Source organism: Sciurus vulgaris, assembly GCF_902686455.1.
Source record: "Sciurus vulgaris genome assembly, chromosome: 14".
In the NCBI taxonomy this organism is placed as follows: Eukaryota; Metazoa; Chordata; class Mammalia; order Rodentia; family Sciuridae; genus Sciurus; species Sciurus vulgaris.
The window spans coordinates 46247039-46274008 of record NC_136475.1 but is presented as its reverse complement, the minus strand read 5'-3'; the positions used below and the strand labels follow the sequence as shown (position 1 = coordinate 46274008).

The 26970-nt window shown below is 34.9% G+C and overlaps 1 protein-coding gene across 7 annotated transcripts in view; it reads right to left on the bottom strand.

The window, feature by feature from the left end:
- USP34 (ubiquitin specific peptidase 34) overlaps positions 1 to 26970 on the bottom strand; it is a 217160-nt gene that overhangs the window by 12259 nt on the left and 177931 nt on the right. For 5 of the 7 annotated variants that reach the window (XM_079109670.1, XM_079109669.1, XM_079109665.1 and 2 more), the window contains 17 exons: positions 26042 to 26127; positions 25388 to 25556; positions 25220 to 25294; positions 24078 to 24229; positions 20852 to 20900; positions 20664 to 20768; positions 20542 to 20586; positions 19384 to 19488; positions 18177 to 18324; positions 12370 to 13004; positions 9750 to 9907; positions 7445 to 7523; positions 5641 to 5767; positions 4927 to 5034; positions 3508 to 3612; positions 3267 to 3391; positions 2134 to 2257 (listed from right to left, as the gene is read on the bottom strand). In XM_079109670.1, the coding sequence (XP_078965796.1) occupies positions 2134 to 2257; positions 3267 to 3391; positions 3508 to 3612; positions 4927 to 5034; positions 5641 to 5767; positions 7445 to 7523; positions 9750 to 9907; positions 12370 to 13004; positions 18177 to 18324; positions 19384 to 19488; positions 20542 to 20586; positions 20664 to 20768; positions 20852 to 20900; positions 24078 to 24229; positions 25220 to 25294; positions 25388 to 25556; positions 26042 to 26127 (2395 nt within the window). Of the gene's footprint in view, positions 1 to 2133; positions 2258 to 3266; positions 3392 to 3507; positions 3613 to 4926; positions 5035 to 5635; positions 5768 to 7444; positions 7556 to 9749; positions 9908 to 12369; positions 13005 to 18176; positions 18325 to 19383; positions 19489 to 20541; positions 20587 to 20663; positions 20769 to 20851; positions 20901 to 24077; positions 24230 to 25219; positions 25295 to 25387; positions 25557 to 26041; positions 26128 to 26970 lie in introns of those variants that run through there. The other 2 variants (XM_079109668.1, XR_013758957.1) reach the window with 2 other exon arrangements.

Below are 26970 nucleotides of genomic sequence, written 5' to 3'. Positions count from 1 at the left end.
GAGACACAATCCCAGCCCTGCTCTTTTCTTTTTCTTTCTTTTTTTTTTTGGTACAAGGGATTGAACTCAGAGGCACCGGACCACTGAGCCATATCCCCAGCCCTATTTTGCATTTTATTTAGAGACAGAGTCTCACTGAGTTGCTTATTAGCACCTCACTTTTGCTGAGGCTGGGTTTGAACTCGCGATCCTCCTGCCTCAGCCTCCTGAGATACTGGGATTACAGGCATGTGCTACCATGCCTGGCTATCCTGATCAATTTATAAAGGTTTTGGTTTATATCTAGTGCTGTGCCACCAGCCACATCCAGCAATTTTTATTTAATTTGGTTATACTTTAAAAAAATTAAAATTTAGTTTCATAGTCATTTTTCAAGTTCTCAACACTAACTTGTAGCTAGTGGCTATCATATTATAGACAGGAATGCAGTTAGAGAATAAATCCTCACAGAAGATCCATAAAATAGCACTGCTATATAAAGAGAACACTAAGGCAGCTTGCTTCATGGTTTGAGTGATGTGAGATTTAAAATATCATGAACATGAAAGCTGATTCAGTGTATATATTGGTAAGCTGTACCTCCCTTCCCTCCCCTCCATTTTTAAATTCCCTAAAAATGCATTTGTGTTGATATGGAAGACAGCATAGCTGGTTAAAGCTATTCAAGTAGCTAGAATAGTTTCTAACATAATTTTTGCTATAAATTACATGAACACAATCACTAGGAACTTTTCCAAAGGTGAGTTTCTTTCTATGTCCCCCTCCTTATCTAGGAGCAAAGCTGTACTCCTAGAATTAGATATTTTCTCATACCTGATCATTACCATTGCTGGGTTTAAGTCTTTTCCCAAGTGCTACAACCCAGGTACATAATCCTAAAACAGTTAATGGGTATCCTTGCCCCCCACATCTTGGCATTTCAGACCCATATATATATAAAGCAGCTAATGATAAAATGTGGAAGAACTCACTGTTTGAATCTGAATATGCTCTAATCAATCACTTACCAACAAGACGATTTTTCTGAAGAGGAATTATCCCTGACAGTTGTTACCACTTCCTTCTTGGATAATGAAAATCTAAGATAGGATCACATTTTGCCCTACCTAGAATCAATCAAAATCTTTGCCATACGAAGTAGGGAGTTGTAGCTGACATGGAGCATAAGGGGTACCACTTCTAGGATATGGGTAATCTATCTCTTGACCTAAGTGGTGGTTCCACGAATACATGAATATTTATTTTCTACCCTCTAAAACAAAACTACAGAACACTGAAGAGGACCCTGGGTCATCCCTAATGAAGTCGGGGACAAAGCACACAAAGCCCTGGAACTCTGGAGGTCCTGAAATAGGTGACATACGAAGGAGGACTATGTGTCGTTTTCAGTCTAACATTCTCCCAACTGAGCTACTTTGGCGGTCTCTGGGCTACATGTCTTCTAAAGATGTAGAGGAAAGTCACCCAAAGGAAATAGATCTCTAACAGCTCTTGGGCACATCTTTGGAAAGACAATGTTACTATTAAATAATCTGAAACGTTTTTCTCTCCCTACATAATTCCCTGATGGTTTTGTTTAATATTTCTATTATTTCCCCTTTCAAATTTGTTTTTCTCACTCACCTATTTTATGAGACTTACCTCCTAATTACTCATATATGCACCTCTGCTTCACGCTGGCGAGCCCACACAGCTTGTTCCTGCACTGCCAGCTCCAAGCACAGCTGGCACTATAGATCTCATCTTACCCTCAAGACCAGGGCTGGGGAAAGTTGATCTCTAAGCCTGTCTCCCTAGGCAGAGCAGTTTTTTTTGTTGTTGTTGTTGTTTTTTGTTTTTAAATTCTGCTGGGCAGAAGATGGAGGACTTGGGCTTCTACATAGAAAACTGATCAGCCCTACTCCACCCTCCTTATAGGCCAGCTGCAACTGTGGGCAAAACTATTCAATGGAAACCAGTAAGTTGGTGTTTTCTTAATAAAAATTAAAATGTTCCCAGAATACTAATCAATATTTTTAAACAGTCACTTTAAAAAAGAAAAAAAGAATTGTCTCATATTTTCTCTCCCCTTCCTGAAATGGCTAGGGGCTTAAAATAATTCAGTGGAATTTACTGCTCATCTTTTATACTTACTCAGCTTAACTAATGTTTCAGTAAATTTTTCACAGTTGATTGCAACTCGGCATAATAGATGGATGAATTGATGATAAGAAAAGAAGTAGTCTAGCAGCATACGATCATAAACGTCATCTTTGCCCTGAAGGTTAAAGATGATAAAATGGTTGCACTTAAATTGTATAATAAATTAAAGAGCATATTTTGTGCAAATGTAATAAGTTTAACTAAAAATCTGATTAAATCTTTAAATCCTAAAGAACCTACTTTTAAGTTCCAAATTTCTAGTAATGTTGTTAAGATCTTAGTTGTCATAAGTTTATTTTCAGTGTGCAAAAGCTATCAATTAAAATTACCCGTTATTTCAAAATACTTTAATAAAGTAAAATTACTATAAGATTTTTAACATGTGACACTTTAATTCTACAGACATATCATCAAGAAGAATGGATTAAATCTGATTTTTGAAAGAGATTTGGGTTAAGTCTGTAAGGATAACTACAGTGTTAATTGTTTTTAATATTTTATCTTCTGAGAATTTCTCAAGTATACTTAAGATCCAAAGAGGGTTGGCAAGATAGGGTGTGAATGAAGTGTGAGTGAAGAAAGATAAAGGGGGGAAATTGTTTAAAAGTACATTAAAACTAAGATAAATTATCCTGTGTCAATGTAACTTGTCTCTGTAATTTAGAATTGGCATTATTTTAGAATAAGATTTAGAAGGACAGGAGCCAGGCTAAAATTAATGATAAGTCTTTCAATCAGTGATATTAAGCACAGGTGAAGAAGAATGTGATTTAAGGGCAACAAAAGAAGTCTTGATTATATGACCAAATTTAAAAATAATAAGTACCTAACTTGACTTTTCAGATTTAGATATATGACCCAGTTAAAATTTAGCCTAATGACAAACACTAAGACTTACTATTAAGCTCTTTGGGGTGAGGGAACTTATTATTTGTGCTTATTGTTGATTTTGCAAATATTCAACCAACATTTTGAGCATTAAAAAGAAAAAAATCCAAATGAGACTAATCTTCTTAGGAGCCACAACATGACCACTTAAGTTTAATGTACTTATAACTGCCAGGGGGAAAATTTCAAATTACTTCGAACTACAGAAACATGATTTTCCTGGCATCCCAACATACCTTACTGGTTTCCACCATTGTGGGCAAGAGGCACATATTGAGTTCAGGGCGCGGAGGCCGAATATTGCTTTTCCCTCCTATTAGCTTGATATTTTCTCGACAAGGGAAATAAGGTCCAAGAGACACTAAGATATTAAAAGTGTACAATAAGAATAAATGGAAAAAATAAATCTCCAAGCTTCAGTGTGCAGAATGATTAAATGCCAACCATATTCAACTACTGAGTTAGATGAATACGTACTTGGTATATTACTGTGATGATAAGTACAATGGTTGTGTTGTAGAAATGGAACCAGAGTATGCAGAAAATCATGGGGACTCAAAAGCACAAGTTCCTTGAGGACATCTGAAAATTAAAACACAATTTAGATATTAGAACACTGGGATTTTATCTTCCTGCTAATTTCAAAATGAAGTTGCAGGATTATAAACTGTTTTACCTCCTGACACTGGGAAAAACTCTGTCTGATGCTCAGTCAAATCTGGATAAGGAGAATAAGTAACCACAATATCGGGTCATTATTTAGGAAAGAGAAACTTGTTTCTGTAGTACTGGGGACTGAACCCAGGGCCTTGTGCATGGTGGGCAAGTGCTCTACCAGTCAACATATCCCTATCCCTTTTTAAAATTTCTACTGCAAGACAGGGTCTTGCTAAATTGCTAGGCTTCCCTTGGCCTTGCAATTCTCTCACCTCAGCCTACCCAGTAGCTGGGATTATAAGCATGTGCCACGAAGCCCCGCCTTAGATACAGAAGTTTATAGCACTATATATTAGTATTTTATTTCAACAAGAGAACCTTCATAGAGAAGTACAGTGAGAGAAATAATTCACACTTGATTATGTGTCTTTATAAAATCAACTACAACAGCTTAGAAAGGACCTAAAATTCAAAGTTCTTTGGATCTGAGGGGTAACTGATAATCCAAAAGTTAAAGTTTTTTTGTGAAGGGGCTGATTTTCACCCTCTAATCACAAAAGAATAAAGTTCATGGTGATAGGCTACTGGCAGTTTTTGGTGATGAGGTTACTGCTATGTGCCTTTCCCCTCTTAATGGAGAAGTATAGAAAGAGGCGGTCAGGAATTATACAGAACATCGAGACTGCTCACACATGTTGTAAACAAACAGTAACGGTTTCTAAAGACTATGGTATTAAGAGGTTTCTAGGTTTTAAATTCACTCTAAATTTAAAACAAAGGGTATCTTTTAACAACCACTAATTGTCATTTTATAATAAATATACAATCCATAAAAAGGTGAAATACCCAGAACCTAAGAAAAGTTACAGAGAATTATCTTTGGGCAGAAGAATCACCATCTCAATCTTTTATACTGTCACTTCCACCTTATAATCTCGACATGATTCCACCTTGCTTACAGCCGATCAGAAGATTTTAGAGCTGCAAGAAACCTACAGATTAATGAAGGTGAAAGAACCCAGATGTATTGAGTGATCTGTTCATTATCACACAGAAACTTACCAGCAGGTTAAGAAACAGAACTTGATTTTTTTTAGGACCTGTAAGCCAGTGTGAGCTACACATAAAAGTATAAATGCCTTCTGAACACTATAGACCTAACATCACATCTTATCAAAAAACTCACAAAAATGTTCCTCTACTAGGTTTTTATATAAGTGTATTTTTCAAGTAACTTACCTATACAGGCATTTCTTAGTTCTGGAGGGCTATAGGAATTAAGAAGAGTTAACAGTTTATGGGCAAATTCAATTCGCTCCTGCCACTGGATTAATGCTTGTTTCACATCTGCAAATATAAAAGCATAAATAAATATGCTTTTGAGAGACCACAATTCCTCACATTTTTTTCTACAGAATGCCAACACTAAGAAATCCAAATTAATTACATAAAAACATTGTTGGTGAAAGCTAAGTGATTAATGATATGGCTACTACTATTGTTAAACCTGCTAGATTTCTAATAAATAGTACATAGTTTAGTAATGAATATGTCCCACTTTCTAGGAATATATAAAGATCCGTGTCTGCTATCCTATAGGGACATGAGTTATGTTTTAGAATAATTTTTCTTGAAACTAAAGATGATCTAATCTGAGCCATGGAAGTTTCTAGCTGGAGACTTTCAAAAATACTCAACTTGTTACTGTGATTAGAAATGTTTGCCAGTCTCCTGAATCTTGACACTTTATAATATGTCCACCTATTTTTCAGGCAGTCATAAAGAAAACGCCTGGGAGCATTCCAGGTTCACATCAGAATATTACCTAGCTTAGGCCCCATCTTCTGTGTATAATCTAGAGGTAAAGATAATTTCTCTGGGGCCTGCAATTTTAAAATCTTATCTTTCTTTAACAGTAGCACTAACAAAAGTAAGAAGTAGGAATGACCAAACCTTTTCTCTGAAGATATGGGCGTGTAGACTTCAAAACCGAAAGGAATATTGACAGAAGTTCTACTAAGTCTCCAGTCACATGGCAAGCTGTAGCTTCATGATACATCATGTGCAATGTGTTGAAAGACTACAAGTGATTTAAATAAAAGATTGAAAACTTAATTTCATTTTTATTTTATTGAGCCACAAGATGGTAGTGCTCATCCTCTCTGATAGATGTTTTCAGACTCAGACTGTATGTACGTGCACATGTGTGCAAATTTGCTTTCAATTCAAGAAAATCTCTCCCATTTAGCTCTTCCAACATATATAAATAGTCCTCACCTTCAGAACTCAGATATTTTATGTATATATTTTGGTCTGAAGAAATAGGTTAATTCTTATTTCTTTAAACAAACAAGAACACTATCTGTTCTAAGACTGCAAGCCACAGAAATTACAAAGCAGTAAGGCACAGTGGAGCACATCTATATCCCAGTGATTCTGGAGGTTGAAGCAGAGGGATTACCAAATTCAAGACCAGCCTCAGCAACCTGAGGCCCTGTCTTAAAATAAAAAATATAAAGGGCTGGGGATGTAGCTCAGTGGTAAAATGCCTGAGTTCAATCCCCAGTACTAAAAAATTACAAAGCAGCAGGCAACAAGAGGAAGATTATTAGGGAGAATAGACAACTGTTTTAACTAACTTTCCAGGGCCTCTGTTGACAGACAATGGTGAAATGGCTATTAGCCATAGTTATAGCAGAGCTGAAAGGAGGTGAAAGAGCTCCAAAACATAGGAATTCAATTCCTTAAACTGTATTGGCTTGTTAAGTCTTTTGATTCCTTTAATTACATTAGTTCAATTAAACCCTTAGTTCCCCCCCACTTCATTTTTTAACAAAGCATCTGTCTTCTAGTCCTCTTTGTCCCCAAAGTCTATATAATATTCACAATTCAAAGGTCAAAATTCTGAGTTGAGTATGGCAGTACACCTGTCAACTGTGAGGGCATGAACTCTTCGTCTTGTTCACTGCTGTATCTCTAGTACCTAGTATCTGCCACAGAATAAACATTCACACATCTGTTGAATGAACGAATGGAATTCTTACTCCTCTTCACATACCATTTCTTTTAACCAGAACAGAAATGTGTGGCATTTCTCAACAGAGTCAATACTTCTTCGACTCTGCGTTCGTCATGTCATTTATTTAACTGTTCCCCTAACCATTCCAAGTCCAAATTCTTCGAAGTGCAGTTTCAAACATGTTTGGTTCCTATTCTATGCCTTTACTGTAAAAACAATCTTAATTCTCAAATCTTATGGTGTTCCTGGCATGTACTGTTTTATCTTATTTCCATTATGAGGAAAGGTAAATGGTCTTCTGGTGACTTCAAATCCATCTCACACTATATTATGAAGAATTACGGGAAGAATGACAGCAGATTTTTTGACCTGTAACAATCTCACTGGCTTCCTCTGATGATGTTAATCTTAGTTTCTGAACTGTGTCAAATAAGTGGTTCCTGGGAAATAATATGAATTTAGTTTCTGTTCTTACAAATGAGTAAAATTAGTGTACTTCAAGTGGTTGTTCTAATACGAAAGAAGGGAAAGGTATGGAATTAATACAGAAAAGCAATAGTACTCTAAAAATTGTGACCTAATTATTTTTGGAATATAAATTAGCTTTTACTAACCCATATAATTAAAATCTTGCTACCTGTAAAACAGTCCAAGATAAACTCTACCCATAAAACAAGAAGTCTTGGTGAGAACAATTAAAAGAGATAAATCCACAGTAAAATCCAATAAAAGATTTACCTCAGTCATCAGGATCAACCCTCGATTAAATACAACAAGAAGTCTGTCTTCATCAGATTCTAATAGTATTCTGAAGGCACTAGAAGAATACATAAGGTCCAGTTGAGAATTCTGAATCAAAACAGAACACTTGGGTGATGAAAAAGATAAAGAGAAGTAAAATCGTCACTTAAGCTTTCTATTTTCCTACCTATAGAAAGAGACTATTTCATTTGCTTCTTATTAATATAAGACAGGATGAGCATCCCAAACCTGAAAATCCAAAATACTCTGAAATCTCAGACTTATAAAAACCACCCTGACACAAGCACAAGGCCCTGAGTTCAATCCCCAGTACCACAAAAAAAAAAAAAAAAAAAAGAAAAAAAAAAAAAACACCCTGAAATGTGAAATACCTTTGCTCCCAAAAACTTTGGATAAGGGATATTCAACCTGTAAAAGGAATAACTATTAAATAAGAAAGCCTCCAAGTAACTTAGAGAAACATGTATTAATATCAAAGAATTCTTAATTAGCCACAATAGCAGAAGAAATGCATAATGAGAGTACTTTTGAAGTTTCAGTATAAACAATGTTAATTTTGATAATGGGTTTATCTTCTAAACTTTTAAAGTTCTGAAACTTGTATTTTTTGTAGACACTCATCAGTTGGTTATTGGGAAGAAAGAGTAAAAAGGGGAAGAAAAAGACTAAAAAGTGTAATTTGGTCTTGAAAATAAGTTACATGAAAATAACCGGGTGCAGAGGAGTATATCTATAACCCCAGTGGTTTAGGAGGCTGAGATAGGTGGATGTCACGTTCAAAACCAGCCTCAGCAACTTATCAAGACCCTGTCTCAAAAAATAAAAAGGGTGGGCTGGGGATATAGCTCAGCTGGTAGAGTGCTTGCCTTGCAAGCACAAGGCCCTGGGTTTAATCCCCAGCACTGCAAACAAAATAAAAAGGGCCATGGAGATTGAACCCAGGGGTACTTAATCATAGAGCCACATCCTGCCCCAGCCTCCTGGATTTTGAGAGAATTTCTTTAAAGAGTCTTGGCAAAGATGTTAATTTTGCTTTAGGAGCTAATGAAGATTCAAATGGAAAAGTATTCTGATTTCTGAGGAAGATAATCTGAAAAAAATCTTATCTTGGGTTGATTAGTCACTATAGTGATACTTTCTGAAACTACTTCAAAGGGAAAAAAAAGTGCCTAAAACTGAGTGTTGTGGTAGATGCTTATAATACCACCTATTTGGGAGACTAAAGGATTGAAAGTTCAAGGCCAGCCTGGGCAACTTACCAAGTACCTGTCTTAAAATAAAATAAAATTAAATTAAATTAAATTTAAAAAGCATGGAGGATCTATCTCAACAGTACAATGCTTGCCTACCATATGCCATGCCCTGGATTCAATTTCCAGTACCATAAAACAAAAAACAAAATGTGTGCCTAATAAATCAATGACACACCTTCAAGTCTTAGATGTAATATATAGAAGTTTTGTTGTTGTTGCAAGTATTTTAGGAAATTAGCCTAGCCAGGAGTATACAGTGGAGTATGCCTGTATTCCCAGTGACTTGAGAAGCTGAGGCAGAAGAATTGCAAGTTTGAGACCAGTCTTAGCAACTGAGCAAGACCCTGTCTCAAAATAAAAAATAAAAGTGCTGGGGGATGTGACTCAGTGGTTAAGTCCCCTTAGGTTCAATACCCAATAATCCATTCCTCCCTGACCCAGAAAAAAAAAAAATTAGCCTGAACGTTACTTCTACAGGTAATGGAAATTAAGTGTCATTTGTAGCAGTTCCTTGTAGACATTCAATAACATCTATAGCTTTAAATTAATTGTATAGATTCATTATTTTAGCCAATTCCTATCCATAAGAAAGCCAGATATAAAGAGATCTGGCTAAACAGAATGAAACATATTCAGACTTATACAAAGAAGGAGAGAGCTGTTCTGGGATGCCTCTAGAACTGAACTACCCAAGAATAAGTTAGGATGAATTGTCAGGAGGATTTAAGCTTTAAGTAGAAGACTACAAGGTTCCTTCTAGATCTAAAAATCTGATTGTGATACACACACACACACACACACACACACACAAATACAAACCAATCTCAAAGAGAAACTGTTTAAAAGAAGTTCACTAACTTTCAAAATATAAATTCTTCCAAGGTGACTAAGTGTTTCACTGATAACCTAAAAGATTAAGAAACTTTTAGTTATAAACAAGGTAAATTGTTTCTCTCTCTGTGTCAAAAGTATAGTCCCCATTCCCTCTCTTGGAAAAACAACACCGATTATTATTATTTTTTTTTTACCTTATTAAAGTAGTCCAGCAGGAGCGGCCATCTAAGCAACGTAAGTAACAACTTATGGTTGTTTTCTTAAACTGTTTGATATCTTCTAATTCTTCTTCTCTCATGTCTGGCCTCTGAGCTATGAACAGTTGCATCAAGTTAAACAGTTCTTCCACTGCCTAAAAAAGGGAAATAAACGCTCTGATAATCTTTTAACCCTACAACATTTTAGAATGTCTGCTTCTCATTTCTGAATGTTATGCTTATTAACTATTAAAATGACACAAATTGATTATACTACTATGCAGGAAGTTATCAAAGTAAAATGGACAATGAATTCTATTTTAAAAACAAAATATCATGCAATAAAATCAACAAATCTTAAAGTTCATAAAGATTAAAATAGATATTTAATGTTAATACAATTTAAAGCACTAGTTTTATAACTTTGAAGATGTGTCCAGAGACATGTTGCCCCAGTCCTGTTTCCTTTGAATAAATGAGATTTTACTTTGTCATGAAGATTTTGAACAGTGAAATTATACTTGAATTAACACTGCTTCTGAACTAACCCTTTGTGGCAACATTTGGAATGATCTTTCTAGAGTGATGTTTAGTTTAAGCTCCTGATGGATGAAATTCAGTGAATATTTCAGTGAAATCACTAGCTGTGATTTTACAAACTCATTTACTTATCCCACTTTATATTTTTCATGGCAAAGGTGTACTTATGCACGATTTTCATAAAAATCTATAATAGTAAGTTCTATAATAAAAAGATGATACATTTCACTGATGGCAAGAACAAGACAACAGGGGAAGATAAGCATTCTAATTCATCTAGTGGTCAAAGGTATAGTTCACCCTGGATATATTTGGCAATTAAATGCTATTCATGTGACGTGTGATAAAGAAAAATCCAATGAAACAATCCTGTCATGACTCCTTCAGAGTCAGAAGACTCTCAATGCTTTTCCTTCTGCAATCTTACACCCTTGACTTTGAACTTCTTGGTATTAAATACAATCACATTCTTTTTTACATTATAGGCACTCTAATTACCTGAACTAGAAATTAGGTTTCCTTTGGGTGAGAGATTCTAAAATAATACAGTATGCTATCTACAAAGGACAGCTTACTGGTATGGGAGTGTAGCTCAGTGGTAAAGTGCTTGCCTAGCATGTGTGAGGCACTGAGTTTGATACTCAGCATCACATAATAAATAAATAAAATAAAAGGGTATTGTATCCATCTACAAAGAAAAAAAAAATATAAAAAAAGAACAGTTTAATATATAGAGTAAGAAGCAACAGTGAAAAGTAATATCCAGGAATAATAGTCTTATAATACAGGAGAGAATTTTTTTTTTAAATTTTTAAAATTTGTTCTAATTGGTTATATATGACAGTAGAATGCATTTTGACACATTGTTACAGGGAAGAATTTTACTATGAAACCTATAAATATTCTGTGAAGATTTAGACTATATACATTTATATCTTGATGAATCTCCCCCCTTTTTATTGTACTGGAGATTTAACCCGGGGACACTGCTATAGCCTCAACCTTTAAAATTTTTTTATTTTAAGACAGAGTCTTGCTAAGTTGCTGAGGCTTTCAGCTTGCTATCTTCCAACCTTAGCCTCCCAAGTTTCTGGATTACCAGTGTATACCAACAAACCTGGAGTTAGGGTTTGGATACGAGGTATCTTCCAAAAGCTCCTACTAGAACAGGAATGTTCAGAAGTGAAATGACCAGTCCCTACTTGTTTGAATGGACTAATCAGGAGGTAAATGTAGGAAGATGGGGCATGGCTGGAGGAGATAGGTCACTGGGGGAGTGCCCTGGTCCTTTCCTCTCTGCTTTCTGACCCCTCCATGAGCTGAGCAGTTATCTTCTGCTGGGTCTTTCCCTTATGATATGCTGCCCGACCCTGGGCCCAGAGCAATGGAGTTGGCCATCTATGGACCAAGATATCTTAAAAAAGGAGCTCCAAATAAATCTTTTTTCCTTCTTGTTCTTGTCAGGTGTTTTGGTGACAGCAATGCAAAGGTTAATAAAAAACACTCAGCTCTGAAGGCTCTCTTAATCATTCATTTGGATATAAGCTTAAGAAACAATACTAGGAAATGCTACTAGTTTAAAATGAGATTCTGTAGCTCAATTCAGTATTACATGTAGATCTTGAAAATGAGTATCATGTTTTTACTTTTCTCTTCTTTTTTTGTGGCGCTGGGGATTGAACGCAAGACCTTGTTCATGCAAGGCAAGCACTCTACCAACTGAGCTACATCACCGGTCCAAGTAGGTTTTAAACAGCACTTACTTCCCTAAAACTGTGCCACAAAGCTAGATTTTTCAGTAGGCACATATGAAAGATGTATTTTCAAAAGTCTAAATTTTAAAAAAGGTTAAGTTCTGCCACAAATAAAACTGTAACTGCAATTTAAGAAAGCATCCACATATTTATCAATTTTATAACAATAAAGAATTATATATATTCAAGAAAGAAAACATGTTATGTCATTAAGAAAGAATGTTTAAAGTTAGACTATATTTTGCATCCCTGATTACAAGGGGAAAAACAGGTACTGCTTATCAATTTGAGAAGACAGACAGAAGAGTATCAATTTTACTCACTCCAGGGTATTGGCTGGCATGTGGTGTAAGATTCTTAAAGGCCCACTGGATGTTCTGGTGAGAAGCTAGTTGTCGTGTGAATGCAGGAGACTGCTCACAGCAGAGCCGCAGAATGCCATAGTAGGCAGGCAGCATCCCACGGTTAAAAAGCACCACATCCTGATCATCATGGTCAGCAAGGATGTAATTGAAGGCAATGTTCTTGGTTACCACTGGGTTCTGAACAATAAGGCGGATATTCTCTGGACAGTCAGCACACACATTGTACCAAAATGAAAGCAAAGCCTGTTTATTGTGATTTGTAGCTATTGCTGGCTCAGAAAGTTTAGGCTGGAAAAGGTTCCACAAATCCATGAAATATGTGGAAAACATCAGCTTCTCAGTTTTGGAAATTAAACAGTAAGTCATAAAGCTAAAATAGGGCACTAGCTTTGTAGTGCCATGAACAGCAGCATCAACATAAAGTTTGGCTCTTGAGAGCAAACCAAGGAGCACGTTGTAGACCTGATGCAGGACTACTGTTGTGTCTGGACTGAGTGGAAGGTCACGGGTTGGGATGTGCAAAGACCTTGTTGACCGGAACATCTGGCGGAATGAATTGCTTGGTATAAGGGACACCAGAAGATAAGCTGCAGCTATAAAATGTAAAACAAAACTGTCAGATCCTTACAAGATATAAAATAGACTGAAGAGCAGTCATTAAACACAAAGCCACTTCTGCCCTTTTAAAATGAAAATAAAAATAGAGGGACATCTCTTGTAATATTTTTCTGCTTCACCCTTGGCCCCACAGAAAGATTCCTAAGGGGTGACAGAGATAGATACCTTCCATTCTGCCACTGTGCACTTTAACTGGCAACAAAAATCACCATCAACAGAGCAATTTTCAAACCTCTTCTGTTTAGTACATTTACCATGATGCAGAATTTTCCCACTTAGTTTTCATTTATTTCTTCTGAGAACACAGTGTGATTTAATAAAGAGAACATAGCTTTGGAAGCAAGAAGACCTACCAAAAAGTTCCTGTTCAAATCATTTCATGTTTTAAGGTCTTAGTTTTCTTGTGAATTAAAAAATAATGGTATGTTGTAATAATTTACAGATAAGGGCATAAAATGTGTTAAAAAGATAGAATGCAATTTATATATGTCTTTTGTAACATGACTGAGCCCATTAAAGAACATTAATTTTGGAAAATATTTTAAGTTTTCTAAGGCTAACTTCATATCCAAAGAATTCTCCTTCAACATACCTGAAAACTGTCATTAAGCCCATGTAATAATTCTGAGAGATTAATGACTTATTAGCTGAGTCCACCTGTAAAAGTAGTTACTATGAGCAAAGCTTTGAGCTAGATACTTTATAAATATTATAAATATTTCATATAATCCTCACAATCATCATGGATGTAGATGATTTTCCAGTGGAAAATATGAATCTTGGAGAAGCAAAGACCAAGTATGATAGAGAAAGAGATGAAGACTAGAGTAGGTTTTGAGAAACAATGATGATGAAAATAGTAAGGATAATGGTAACGCAGGAACAATAACAAAAATTGCTAACATTTCCTGGAAATGACATCATACCTTTATGTGGTAGCCACTACTTTTATTATGCCCACTTTCATTCTGGCTTAAAAAGGTTACACTACCATAGATGACACAACTAGTGGAGCAGTGGGATTCAAACCCAGGCTCAGGACTAATCCTCCTAACATTTGCCTTCTTAACTGTAATCCATGAGGGAGAGTATACTCTTTTCAATACACTAAGTTTTTTCATCTGAAGTTTGGTAATGTGCACCATATCTTCAAAGCAAATAAAATTAGCATTTCTAAAATCAATTGTAGTTTCTAGGTGAGGTGGCACACACTTGTAATCCTAGCTACTTGGGAGGCTAAGGCAGGAGGATCCCAAGTTTAAGGCCAGCCTAGGCAACACAGAGAAATCCTGTCACAAAGTAAAAAAGGGGTGTGGATGTAGTTCAGTGTTCAATCCCCAGTGTTGCATAAAGAAAGATTAACACTAGGCTATTTCACACACTTATTTCAAATTAAATTTAGGACTTTTTTTTTTTTTTTTTGGAGTGTATGGGCGTGGTGCTGGGGACTGAATGAACCCAGGGCCTTGTGCATGCAAGGCAAGCACTCTATCAGCTGAGCTACATATCCCAGCCCTAGTCTAATTTTTAAAGGCAGAGTTTGGTATGTTCTAAATGTAAATATTTGACATATAGTATCATCCTGATTAATTTTTGCATAAAACTGCAACTGAGAAAAGTAGTTCATGATTTTAAGAAGGCATTCAGTTTAAGTTTTATACTACATTCTTAATATTTTATCAAGAAAATGTTTCATGATGGCCCACATTCAATCCCCAGCACCAAGATGAGAGGGGAGAATTTGAACACACCTAAAAGGTTTGGGGGGAAAAAAAAAAAAAAAAACTCTTCTAAAGACCCATGAACCTACCACCTACATTCTAAAATTAACATTTTGCTCCACTTTTTCACATTATTTAACCATCCCTTTATTTCTATAAAAATTATTTGCTTTTAAATAAAAAACAAATTCTGCTAGGAAGAAAATTTCTACTTTTAACTTGTAGTTTATTGTTGAAAACAGTTAGGAAGGTTAATTCTGAAGAGCAGGTCACATGATTAAAAACTGCCTTGCTATAACCTAAGAGTCTCTGGTCATAATTTTACAGCACAGAACGATTATATCAAATCTTCTATACCTATATGGCCACTCTTCAACTACTACTTCTTTAAACATTCAGTCACTTCTTGAAACTAGTTTGTATTATTTAGAGGTCTTCTCTGTAGCTTTCTTTACATGTTACTTTAATGATTATTCTAAGAACTACTCGAATATTTGGACCTCCCCCCTTATCGTGTGTTTTTTTTTTTTTTTTTTTTGGTGGCAGTACTGGGGATTGAACTCAGGGGCACTGGACTACTTGAGCCACAACCCCAGCCCTATTTTGTATTTTATTTAGAGACAGGGTCTTACTGCGTTGCTTAGCGCCTTGCTTTTGCTGAGGCTGGTTTTGAACCCTTGATCATCCTGCCTCAGTCTCCTGAGCCGCTGGGATTACAGGCACGTGCCACTGTGCCCAGCTTGGACCCCCTTTTCAAGTTACATATATCAAAAAAACTTATTTATATTACCACACAGTCTTTACTATTATAATTCAGAAATGGCGCATAACAACTTGTTTCTCACTGAGCAGGTTTTTTGTTTTTGTTCTTTTATTGCTGTTTTTTTGGTACTGGGGATTGAACAGGGCCGGGGCGGGGGTGGCAGTTTACCACTGAGTCACATCTCTAGTCCTTTTTGTTTGAGAAAGGGTCTTGCTAAGCTGCTAAGGGACCTAAGGTGCTAAGGCTGTCCTTGAATGTACAATGCTCCTGCTTCATCCTCCTGAGTTGCTGGGATTTTGTTTTTGTTTTTCTAGGAAGCAGCGTTCTGCTATGTTGCCCAAGCTATTGTTGAACATCTGGGCTCAAATGATCCTGCTGCCCTAGCACCCTAAGTAGTGAAGACTACAGGCATGTACCACCACACCAGTTTTTTTCTTTTTCTTTTTGGTACCAGGAACTGAACCCGGGAGTGCTTTACCAATGAACCACATCCCCAACCCTCTTTATTTTTTGAAACCAAGTTGCTTAGGGCCTTGCTAAGTTGCTGAGACTGGCTTTGAACTTGTGATCCTCCCTGCTTCTGCTTCCCAAGTCGCTAGGATTATAGGTGTGTACCACTGCACTCAGCCACACCAGGCTCTTAACTGAGCAGTTTTAAATTTTTCAATCATGAATAAATGCTGGAAATCCATATTTTCAACATCTTATTTACACTAGAATGCCTGAAATGAAATTTAAAATTTTTTAGGGATCATGGTATAAACAGGTAAACTGCTGTCTGCAGGGGTAATAACATTACAATGTTACTGCAATATACAAAACTTCCATTTCATTAGTACAGTCATGAACATTAATTTGAAAGCCAGTTAAATTCTTTTAATTCAGCATAGTTATTTTATGTTTTATGATCAATGGTCAGGAAACAAATGCCAATCAGCAGTCATGCTAGCTATTACAAACATTCCATTATTGTGAGGTTAACTAAACCGGCAGGAAAAACATGAGCAGAGTACCAATGCCAATCCATGTATACCCCCCAGTGAAAGATGTTTCTCTCAAATAAAAATTTTATTTTAGAATAGGTAGAAGAGAATTCCCACACCTCTCACCCACTTTCCTCTATTGTTAACATGGATTATTATTACTATATTTGCTGTGACTGAGGAACCGAGATGCACCTTACCATGTACATTTTACTAGTTTTATCCTAATGGTCTTTTAAGGTAAAACTAGTTTGTTCCCAGATCTCCTTTAGGATATATTACATTTAATCATCATTTAAGGTCTTCCTGACTATGTCTATTTCTCAGACTTCCTTATTTTTAATGATGTTGATAGTTTTGAGTAGTACTTACTGGCCAGGTAGGTTATAAAAGATTCTGTAAACTCAGTTTAATGTGTACCCAAGATCTGACTCAGAATACAGACTTTGGGGGAGACCACAGAAAATGAAGTACTATGTGCACTGTATCATATCAAAGGTGTACACTATCAACTTGACTTAGTGATGATGTTAACCTTAATTGTCTTGAGAGTCAGATTTCTTCACTGTAACAGTTATTTTCCACATCTCTAAACTCATACTCAGGTAGTGAGGAGTTAAGCTCTACTTTCTGGGATGTATATCTTTAATTATTTGGAATTCTACATGGAATTGTTTCTTCTTGGCTTATTTAATTACTTATTTGATCATGTATTTATATGAGTATAGATTTAAGGATATTTATTTTGTACTTTGAGTTATAACAGTATAATTTTGTTACTCAAGTTGTTTCATTGGAGGCTCTGTGCCTCTTTGACAAACCCCTTGTCAATCTTTTTATTGGGAAATGGTATTCAGAATCTGACATCTGGGTACTGGATGTGCTTGTTGTTAACTGAGTATCACTGATTTGTGGACAGCTAGGAAATAGGTTTTTAATGAGTAAAAGTAAAAAGTTTAAATTATGACCTATTTGACTTTCATTTCTTTGAATTCAAGTGACTATATATCCATCTGTCGTCCAAGGGCTTTATTTTCTGATTTTATGCACAATAAAGGTGTTTATCATTTAACTCTCATAATTCCAGTCAGTATTTACTGTCTTTATTAATATCTTACTCTTAACTTCCTGGAAAGTTACTTTTAAGATAGGATTTTCTGATCTTTTATTTCCTTCCCTAAAGCTGATCATGCCTCATCAATCTATCAAGCAAGGAAACAAAAATGGTAGTAGGGATGATATCACCAAGAAAGAACAAGGTTTCTCATTCTTTCTTTTTGGTACTAAGTATTGAACTCAGGGGTGCTTAACCTCTGAGCCATACCCTTATTTAACCTTTTTGAGACAGGGTCTCTCTAAATTGCTGCAGCTGACCTCAAACTTGTGATCTTCCTGCCTCAGTCACCAGAGCAGCTGGGATTACAGGCATGTGCCACCACATCTAGTCAAGGTGTCCTATTCTTAAAAGCTAAAACAACAACAACAAACACAAAAACCCACCACCACCACCATCACCAACCACTGTAGATATTTTGTAGATATTTGTAAAACACTGCTACAGATTTCCCAATACTAATAACTGTAGCCTTTAAGAACAACATTTCCAAGAGCTTTTGTATTATAAAATAGGCATATGGTAGGTGCCTTAAAAACAAACCAATACCCAAACATTTGACTTACAAGTTCTGACTCTAGGATAATTATGAGCCAAAAGAAACCGCTCGACCCAGTTTTCCATATTCTGTAAGACCCAACTATGTGCCAGTTTATTTCGGGGTGTCTGCACTGCCAACCAATCCAGACATTGAGAAGGATTGTATTCAATCACCTATAAATAAAATGACAAGAACAGAAAATAAGGTCAATTGAATGTGCTGTTACTTTTTTACTATACTTTTGGTACATGCCATTAAACACTTAAAGCTAAGGTAATTTTTGATAAACTAGAGCCTAAAGAAAGTTTCACCAATGCTATTTACTTTTATTAGTGGGAAATGTTCAGAAAAAAGACATTAGTCGACAAAATTTAAAATAACCAAGAACTATAAAACACAGAACAAATATGAGAAATTGGTGACTTTTGGATCTCTTAAACTTATAAATTTATTTAAAAGTACTTTTACTTCTGTAAAGTTTCTTATTTTCACTTTCTTTATTCCATGTCCAACCTATTACTATTAACAAGGGAAATGTTAAGTAGCTCACACATTGCTGTGAAGACCACCCCCAAAAGAAAAAAGAATCTCTGGAATATAGGGCAAAGGTTGGCAAACTTGACCTGCAGGACAAATTTTGTAGCTGTCTATTTTGTCATTTCATCTGAACACAGCCTTGCCCACTCATTTACTTATTGTCTGTGGCTACTTTTAGGCTAAAACAGGAAAACTGAGACATTTCAACAGGTACTATATGGCCCACAAACACTATAATATTTGCAACTTGGCCCTATAAAGAATAGGTTTCTTGATCCCTGGGCTACAGTTTTTCCAATAATCACTAAGGACAAATTCTGTAACCACAGCAGTATCTTTGGAAGAAAACTATTTGGACTTCTGCTACCATTTCTGTCAACTGTTGCAAATACTTGGGTTTTCTAGGGTATCTAGTTGCTTTATGGAATCTTTGAGGGTATAGAAATGACATCTTCACATTGCCTGAAGCTTTCTGACTCTACAAGAAAATTTTAAAACATTTGGGAAACTAAGAACTCAGTTCTCCCCAAGTCTTCTGACCAAGATTCTTTTTCTTCTGTGGACCTGTAACTTACTGAAACTATTTTGGGGCACCCAAATAAGAAGGAACTGGTACTTAAGATGGTAGAGACTTGTATTATACAAGTAAAATCCTCAGAAAAATAAATACTGAAAACACCTGCTGTAAGACTTACCTCCCATATCCTCTGCAGAATGTAAGATGCAAAGGGAGGCATTCCTGGAGGTCCACCAGCAAACTCCATTAGCATAGTCAACAATTTAAAGAAAGGATTTGCTGCCTATAAGACCCATACACATCCATGTTTAGATCACGTTGAAATCATGTCTTTCAGAAGAAAAGAAACATATACTCTTCTATACATCACATTTAAATCTGCTGTGTTAGGGCAACAGAGCTCCGTCAATACTCCTGGGTGTATGAATTTGAACTACAATAAAACACCAAGATCAGCTAGGAGATATAAAGTTAATTGTGTGGGATATACTTGTTAACAGATTTCTCTGAATGTCAAATGTATTTTGCAAAAATGTAATTTTATATTTTTTAAATTGACAATGTCCATATTTACATGTACATCATGACGTTCTAAAATATGCATACACTGTGGAATGGTTAAATCTAGTTAATTACCACATGCATTACCTCATTTGTTTATCACTTTTTTCAGGGGTAGGGGTAAGAACACAAACTCTAATTTTCAAGTATATGTGGTACATCATTATTAACTATAGTCACTACAATTATTATTAACTATAGTCACTAATTATAGTCACTAGATTTTATTTAACTGTAATTTCTTGATTCTTTAATCACTGCCATCTCCCCAATTTACAAATTAGGTCCTGCTAATGTAATAAATATATTCTATTGCAAGTTTTAGAATAAAAGTTTCCTGTAGCAATCTTTGATCCCTGAGGAGTAATTTATATTCATGTTTGACACATATTTTTAAAGTACTTATGCTTCCAGTTTATGAAAACACTTTCATATCATACTTTATTCTATTTCCTACATATTTCTCTCTATTAGTAGAACTCTGGCCAGTCACTTTTTCTTTGGATACAACTATGATATATGCTTCAAACCAAACAACTTCAAAGCTTTGTATCTAGGCTGTGTCCCCTGATCCACTAAATTTACTTATGTATTTATAATTTGTTGGGAAACTTACATTTGAGATAATAAAACATACAGAGGTAATTTGGTTTTTCAAATTACATACTTAAAAAATAGGTTATCATGTTAAGGGAGAAACCTGAACTATCTGAAAGATTCATATGGAAACACCATCAGTATTTTTAGAAACATGAATTAACTAATGTTTACATACCTCAGGAGTCAACTTTGCTATTGATGTGAAAAGCATAGATACAATCTATAATGGAAAAAAAGGAATTTCAGAATATTCTTTATTAGATTACAACAAATGAAAGACTTCTTTTTATCACTTACATGTTCTGCAAGTCGATTATTATACCGACACAGGCTGAAAATCAGATTACAAGTTTGTCTTATATTGATGCCATCACGAATATGTTGAAACAAGAAGGGAAATCCCTGTTAAAAGCAAAAGTTGCCCATTTAAGAACTGTTCCAATTTTTGTGATGATCAAACTGTCTAATATTAGAGAAGGCATTACCTTTCCTCCTGTTAATGCTGCCATGTCAGTCTGTGATAAGGTCAAATGCCTAAAAGAAAATATTAGTGGAAATAAATTTTTTCCCTGTGTTATTACTTTAGAGTTATTTATAAATGACATGCATCAAAATTGGTGATTCTATTATAACTGTACCAACTCACAATCATAAAATGATTTTTTGATTGTTAAGACTGTCTTGCTAACACCTTTAGGGAATTTTCCAAGATTCCAGGATTGGCATGTGGAAGTCCAAATCTACTTTATTTCCATTTAATTAACTCAATATTTTAAAATGTGTATTAAAATTCAAAAATGGGCTTAATATTACCTAGAGGGCTGTTGTTTTGACATCAGACCTTTTAAAATCAAATGGACTAAATATTAGAAGTTTACCTTCCAGTTTAAAATTACTGCATATTTCTTTTTAAACCTATTACAGAAAAAATTCAGACATAAAAATAACAGAATAATGCACAAGTATCTCACCATTCACCTTCAAATTTACCAAAATCTAGCCAGTTTGTTTCATTTTGACCACCAGCCACTCAATAGGCATCATTCTGAAGCAAACTCCAGGTATTTTTATCATTTAATCTGTAAATCTCAGTACATATCTCTAACAGATAAATTTCAAAAACAACTACAGTACCATTAATCAGGTCTAAAAGAAGTCAACAATTCCTTACTATCTTATGATATCCAGTGTACAAATTTCATTTAGGTTTCTAAAAAATAATTTTATAGTTAATTTGTTTCAATTAGGATCTGAGTAAAGTCCTTTGGTGCTGAAATGTCTCTTCAATTTTTAATATATTGGTTTCTCCTCCGTCTTGGTTTTATTTGCTTGTAATTTATCTGTTGAAGAAAACCAGTTGATCTGGAGAGCATCCCACTTTTTTATTTTATTAATTACACTCTGGTGGTGGTGTTTTAACATGGCAGTCTGTCCCCAAATTTCCTGCAAATTGGCCGTTTTAATCAAGGATATTTTGAATGTGGTAGTGTGGATTTTCATCAGGAGGCACACAATGAAGGGTTACTCTTTTGGTAACATTTTTCACCAATGAAGATCATTGTCTATATCCATTATTTCATTCAGAGTTACAAAAGAGTGATACTTTAGTTCCGATGGTCTTTGCTTATTTATTAGCTCGAATATCTCTATGACGATGAATTTTCCCTTATTCACCATTTGGTGGCCAAGAGGTTTACTTCTTTCAAGTATGATTTAAAAAAATCCTTGATACCATTTCCTTTATCAGTTTTCAAAATAATTATTTGATTTCCTAGTACACTCCAAAGGTTGCCAATAAGTCTTTCAAATTTTCTAGTTATCATTTTGAACTTACAGATTTAAACATCTCTGATGTGTTTCATAGTTCACACTAATTTTTCTTATTTTTGATGCTCAAGTTGTAGTTTATGACCAGTAGAAACCTAAGCCAGCTGTTGAATCCTTTTAACATGATGTCTTAGATAACCTCCAATGGGCTTTCCAAAATAAAAATAAAAAAACTCCAAGATTCTCATTCACGTATTGCCCAAAACCAAGGCACATAGTTTCAGAATAATAATCCAACTGGGTAACTAACAATTTCTAAAACAGTTTAGGACAATTTTGCAATTCTTTTTGTCTTTTATGTATGTCCCACTAGAAATTTACAGTTAAATGTGTTCTTAAAGTACCTCAATTTCTCTCCAGTGGCTATACCACCTCAATATATAGTAAGGATCACTTACTTCATTATACTCTTGATTTTTAGGGATTACTTCTTATTTATTTATTTCTTTATAATTATACAAAACATTTACATAATTCCAAAGTTAAATCTACAAAACAATTTTGTTATGTTAAGCTTCCATTTCTGTACCCACCACACTGTTTTTCCTCCCACTTTCATTGTTAATCATTTTTCTAAAAATTGTTTGAGTTTTGTATAGTTAGTTCTTGATATTCGTGGTAGTTATGTCTATGAACTGCTACAAACACTGAATTAACAAAAACCAAATAATTATTTTTATGGAAAATACAAAATTAGGTTCCTATGAGACCTGGGTCACAATAGTTTGATCAATTAATCAATATATTCCTTTGTGAGTATTTGTTTAAACACAGCTTATTTAATATATACTGTTGATTCACTAACATTGAACTTACAGCCAACAGCATGATGACTCATATCTGAATGGAACTTATCTGACACATGTATTTTCACCCTAAGTCACATTGCAACCTTCCTTGAGCTTAGGAACATTAGACAGCACACTTCAGCACTACACTTGGGAATCATTTAAAACAGAGAAATCACCAATGGAAAGCATAAACATTTGAAAAACGTGGCATACATCATGAAAAGTACATTGTTTACAACATTAAAACTGAAACAAGACGGCAGAGCATTGCCTTGTTTGACTTTGAGAAAGTATGTGTCAAGCAACTCAAATATTTTACTGCTCTGCATGTGCACATCTGAAAATGTGAAAATTTCTCAAATGCTATTTTTGGCATTACAATAATTTTAGCAAGCAGGTGAATTTGCAAGTACGAAATACATAAATACCGATCAGCTACATATACACACACTCTCTCTCTTAGTCTCCCTTTTCTTAAGAAGCAGATACCATATACTTTTTTTGACCTTGTTTGGGTGCATAAAATATGCTGTATTTTTTTTAAGAAAGGGGAAGTTGATAGAGGGGAATAAGGGGATATGTGTGTCTATCATAGACTTTCTCCGTGAGAAATTCCATGTATTTTTAATTGTAGAGGACACTACTGAGTGGATACTTTTGATTGTTCTACTGCTAGTCCCCTTCTGATGACCATTTTACCGTTTTCAGTCTTTTGCTATAAGAAGTACTATTTCAATAAATAGCTTTGTGTATGTGTATATTTATATATATATATGTGTGTGTGTGTGTATATATATATATATACACACATATATATATATCTTTCTGTATTTTGGGATAGCTATCTAGGAGTTCTTAGGTTAAAGAATGGATATATAATTTTGCTAAACATTTTACTATTATTTCTAACATGACTCAGACAAAATAAGTTTAGTAGAAAGGACTGAAATTCTTAAGCCACAAAAGTTGATGAATAGTGGTGTTATTTAAAAGGAATCATGTAATAAAAAACAAATTAATAGTGATAAAACAATTACATAAGAAGATTAAAACCAAATATACATTAAGCATTTTGAATGTTGAAACATTTCACCTTTCTGAGCGAGACTGTTCAACCAAAAGAGCAACTAAAGCTATCATCTTTTCAAGGGCAGCTGGCCTGTATTTTTCTTCTGCCAGAGAGAGGATATCTTCCTCTTCCTCTTCCTCTTCTCCTTCTTCCTCTGATAACACTTCAACTTGAGGCTAAGGAGAACAAAATCCCATTTTAATATGGTGTTAAGATTTTAATATCATCCTAAGAAACCATTGACTTGTTTTATACAACCATTCAAAGTTGATAGTGTCAGGAGTATGTACCATGAAAAATCACCACTCAAAGGCTTAATCCTAACTTAAAACAGTTTAAACCACATTCAGAACAACTTTAGACTAAGCTTTGCAGACCTGTAATGAATATGGTTCTCAACACTGACTTAATTAAAGGGACAATTCCTTAAATAACTTTCTTATAAGCAAGTCCCTTGGAAGTTAAGTCAGGATCAAAAAATAATGAGTATGATAAAATCATATGTTCTATTTAACAAAAATGCCAGTCACAGAAAAGAAGGAATCCTTATTTATAGAGTTTCCAGATAATTTAAATAGTAGGTATTTCAAAGGGATATTCACTTGAGCTCTGAAATACAAAAGAATAAATGATATTATGATTTAAAAAAGCAAGAGAAAAGCAGTTCAAGAGATAAAAACAGCACATAACACTTTGGACCACGAAAAAGATTAAGAAAGATAGTGAAAATAGGTAATGCAATTCAAGGTAGTTCTCACAGACAATATAAAATTCATATAATACTTATAATACTATCAATAGGTCAGCCACTTAAAGTTTTAGAAGACTTTGACAAACTTAACAGCATTTAAAAATTTGATAAAAAATGTGCATCGAAACAATACACTGTTTATAAGACCTCAAAGTAGATTGTGACTACTTTGACTACATTTATGTACTTTGTTCCAGGACCTTACCAGTGAAACTTACTACTCAATTGTTTCTTCACTTACTGTATCTATTATGATTGTATTAACATCATCAATCAAACTTAGACCCTTAACACTACCCTAATTAAAAGGACAAGAAAGGAGTTTTAAAAGATTCTAATATCTCATGACTCCCTGATGCACACTATTGGAAACATAGCCTTTAAATTCCTGATATAAGACAGAACTTTTACTCACATTTTCAGGTCCTTTGGTTCCCATGTAAAAATGTACCATTGTAGATATGGCTTGCAATGAAAGCAAAAACTGGCTCTAAAAAATTGATTTAAAATTTTAAATTAAAAACGAATTCTTAATACTGAAAATAATTTCATAATCCAACAAATAAACAAGATTAAGTCTCACCTCTTCTTCACCCATTTTGGCAAATTCATAAAGGAAGGCAAAATACTCTGTAAGGTGTTTACTATGAGGTTTTACACCATGTTCCATAATTAATAACAGAGTTCTCACAAATCGAGTAACACATGAACGACCACCAATATCTTCTACTGAGGCATCCATATCATCTGACCTGAAATGCCAATTAAATTTATCTTTGAGAACATATTAAGTCTGAGGACAGATACCACCTGAGAGGAAAAAAAAAAAATTCTTAAAAACTTATCTCACTATTTTTGTGATAATGGATACCAACTGCAATAATGTAAGTAGTTATACTATAATTATTACGACTAAATAAATCTAAACAAAAGAGTAACTCAAAGTTATTTGCAGAGATTTAGCAAAGAACTTTATTTTAAAAAATAGTCTTCCCTTCTTGATTTGTATTATTGCAGATTATTTTTAAACAGAACCATCTGAGTATCTCCTTGTGGATATTTAAAAATATTTCATAGGCAGATGATCAAAAAAGCTTAAAAATTAAATGTTCAAAAGTAGTTCTTAGGGCTGGGGAGATAGCTCAGTTGGTAGAGCACTCACCTCGCAAGCACAAGGCCCTGAGTTCGACCCCCAGCACCGCAAAAAGGAAAAAAAAAAAAAAAAAGTAGTTCTTACCCATCTTCCATTCCTGGCTGTAGATAGAGATGAGCATGCACAGGCCTCAGTCTCTGAATCACATGGATACACAAACGCTGAAACATCTATAAAGGAAAAGATGTAAGAACTTAAGAGTCAATTCATATCATGTAACAAAGATTCTAAAAATTTAACATTTAATAATCACTTCCACCCATTCGTATTTTGTGTTTTTGACCTTCAAAGGCTTTCTTAGAATCTTAATCACACATATGAGGCAAAGGTAGCATTAAAAACAACAAGTCGGGGTCATTGCCACACACTTATAATTGCAGCAATTTGTGAGGCTGAGACAGGAGGATCACAAGTTCAATGCCAGGCTCAGCAACTTAGCAAGGCCTTAAGGAACTTAGAAAAATTCTGTGTCAAATAAAAAAGCACTGGGGATGTGTCTCAGTGGTTAAGCACCCCTGGGTTCAATCCCCAGTACCAGAAAAAAACAAAACAACAAAAAACCCCAAAACATTTAAATGTGAGTGGGGAGGAGTGCAGTTCAGTGGTAGAATCTGTATGTGTACTTGGCATGCTCTGGGTTCAATCCACAAGACTAAATACAGCAAGAACAATAACAACAAACAAAAAAAACAAAAACACAAAACCAAAAATCAAAAAAGTGTTTTATGACAAGGAGGAAAAATTAACTATAGATCAAAGTAATACAGATAACCAAAATAAAGGTTTCACAAAATCTTCTTAGTTGGTAATGATAAATAAAAATGAAATTTATGGTATCTGTGCACCAGGCTCTGCACCAGCTGCAGTGGGACCAAGAGCCCAGGACAGGTGGGTTGCAGGGCACAGGGGTGACCATGGAGTTCAGGGAGCTGGCGCTCCACCTGTGCAGCCCTGGTGATCTGACAGCTGAGTAGATGGACCAGGTCTGTGACTTTTTGCACAGCCGTGTGCAG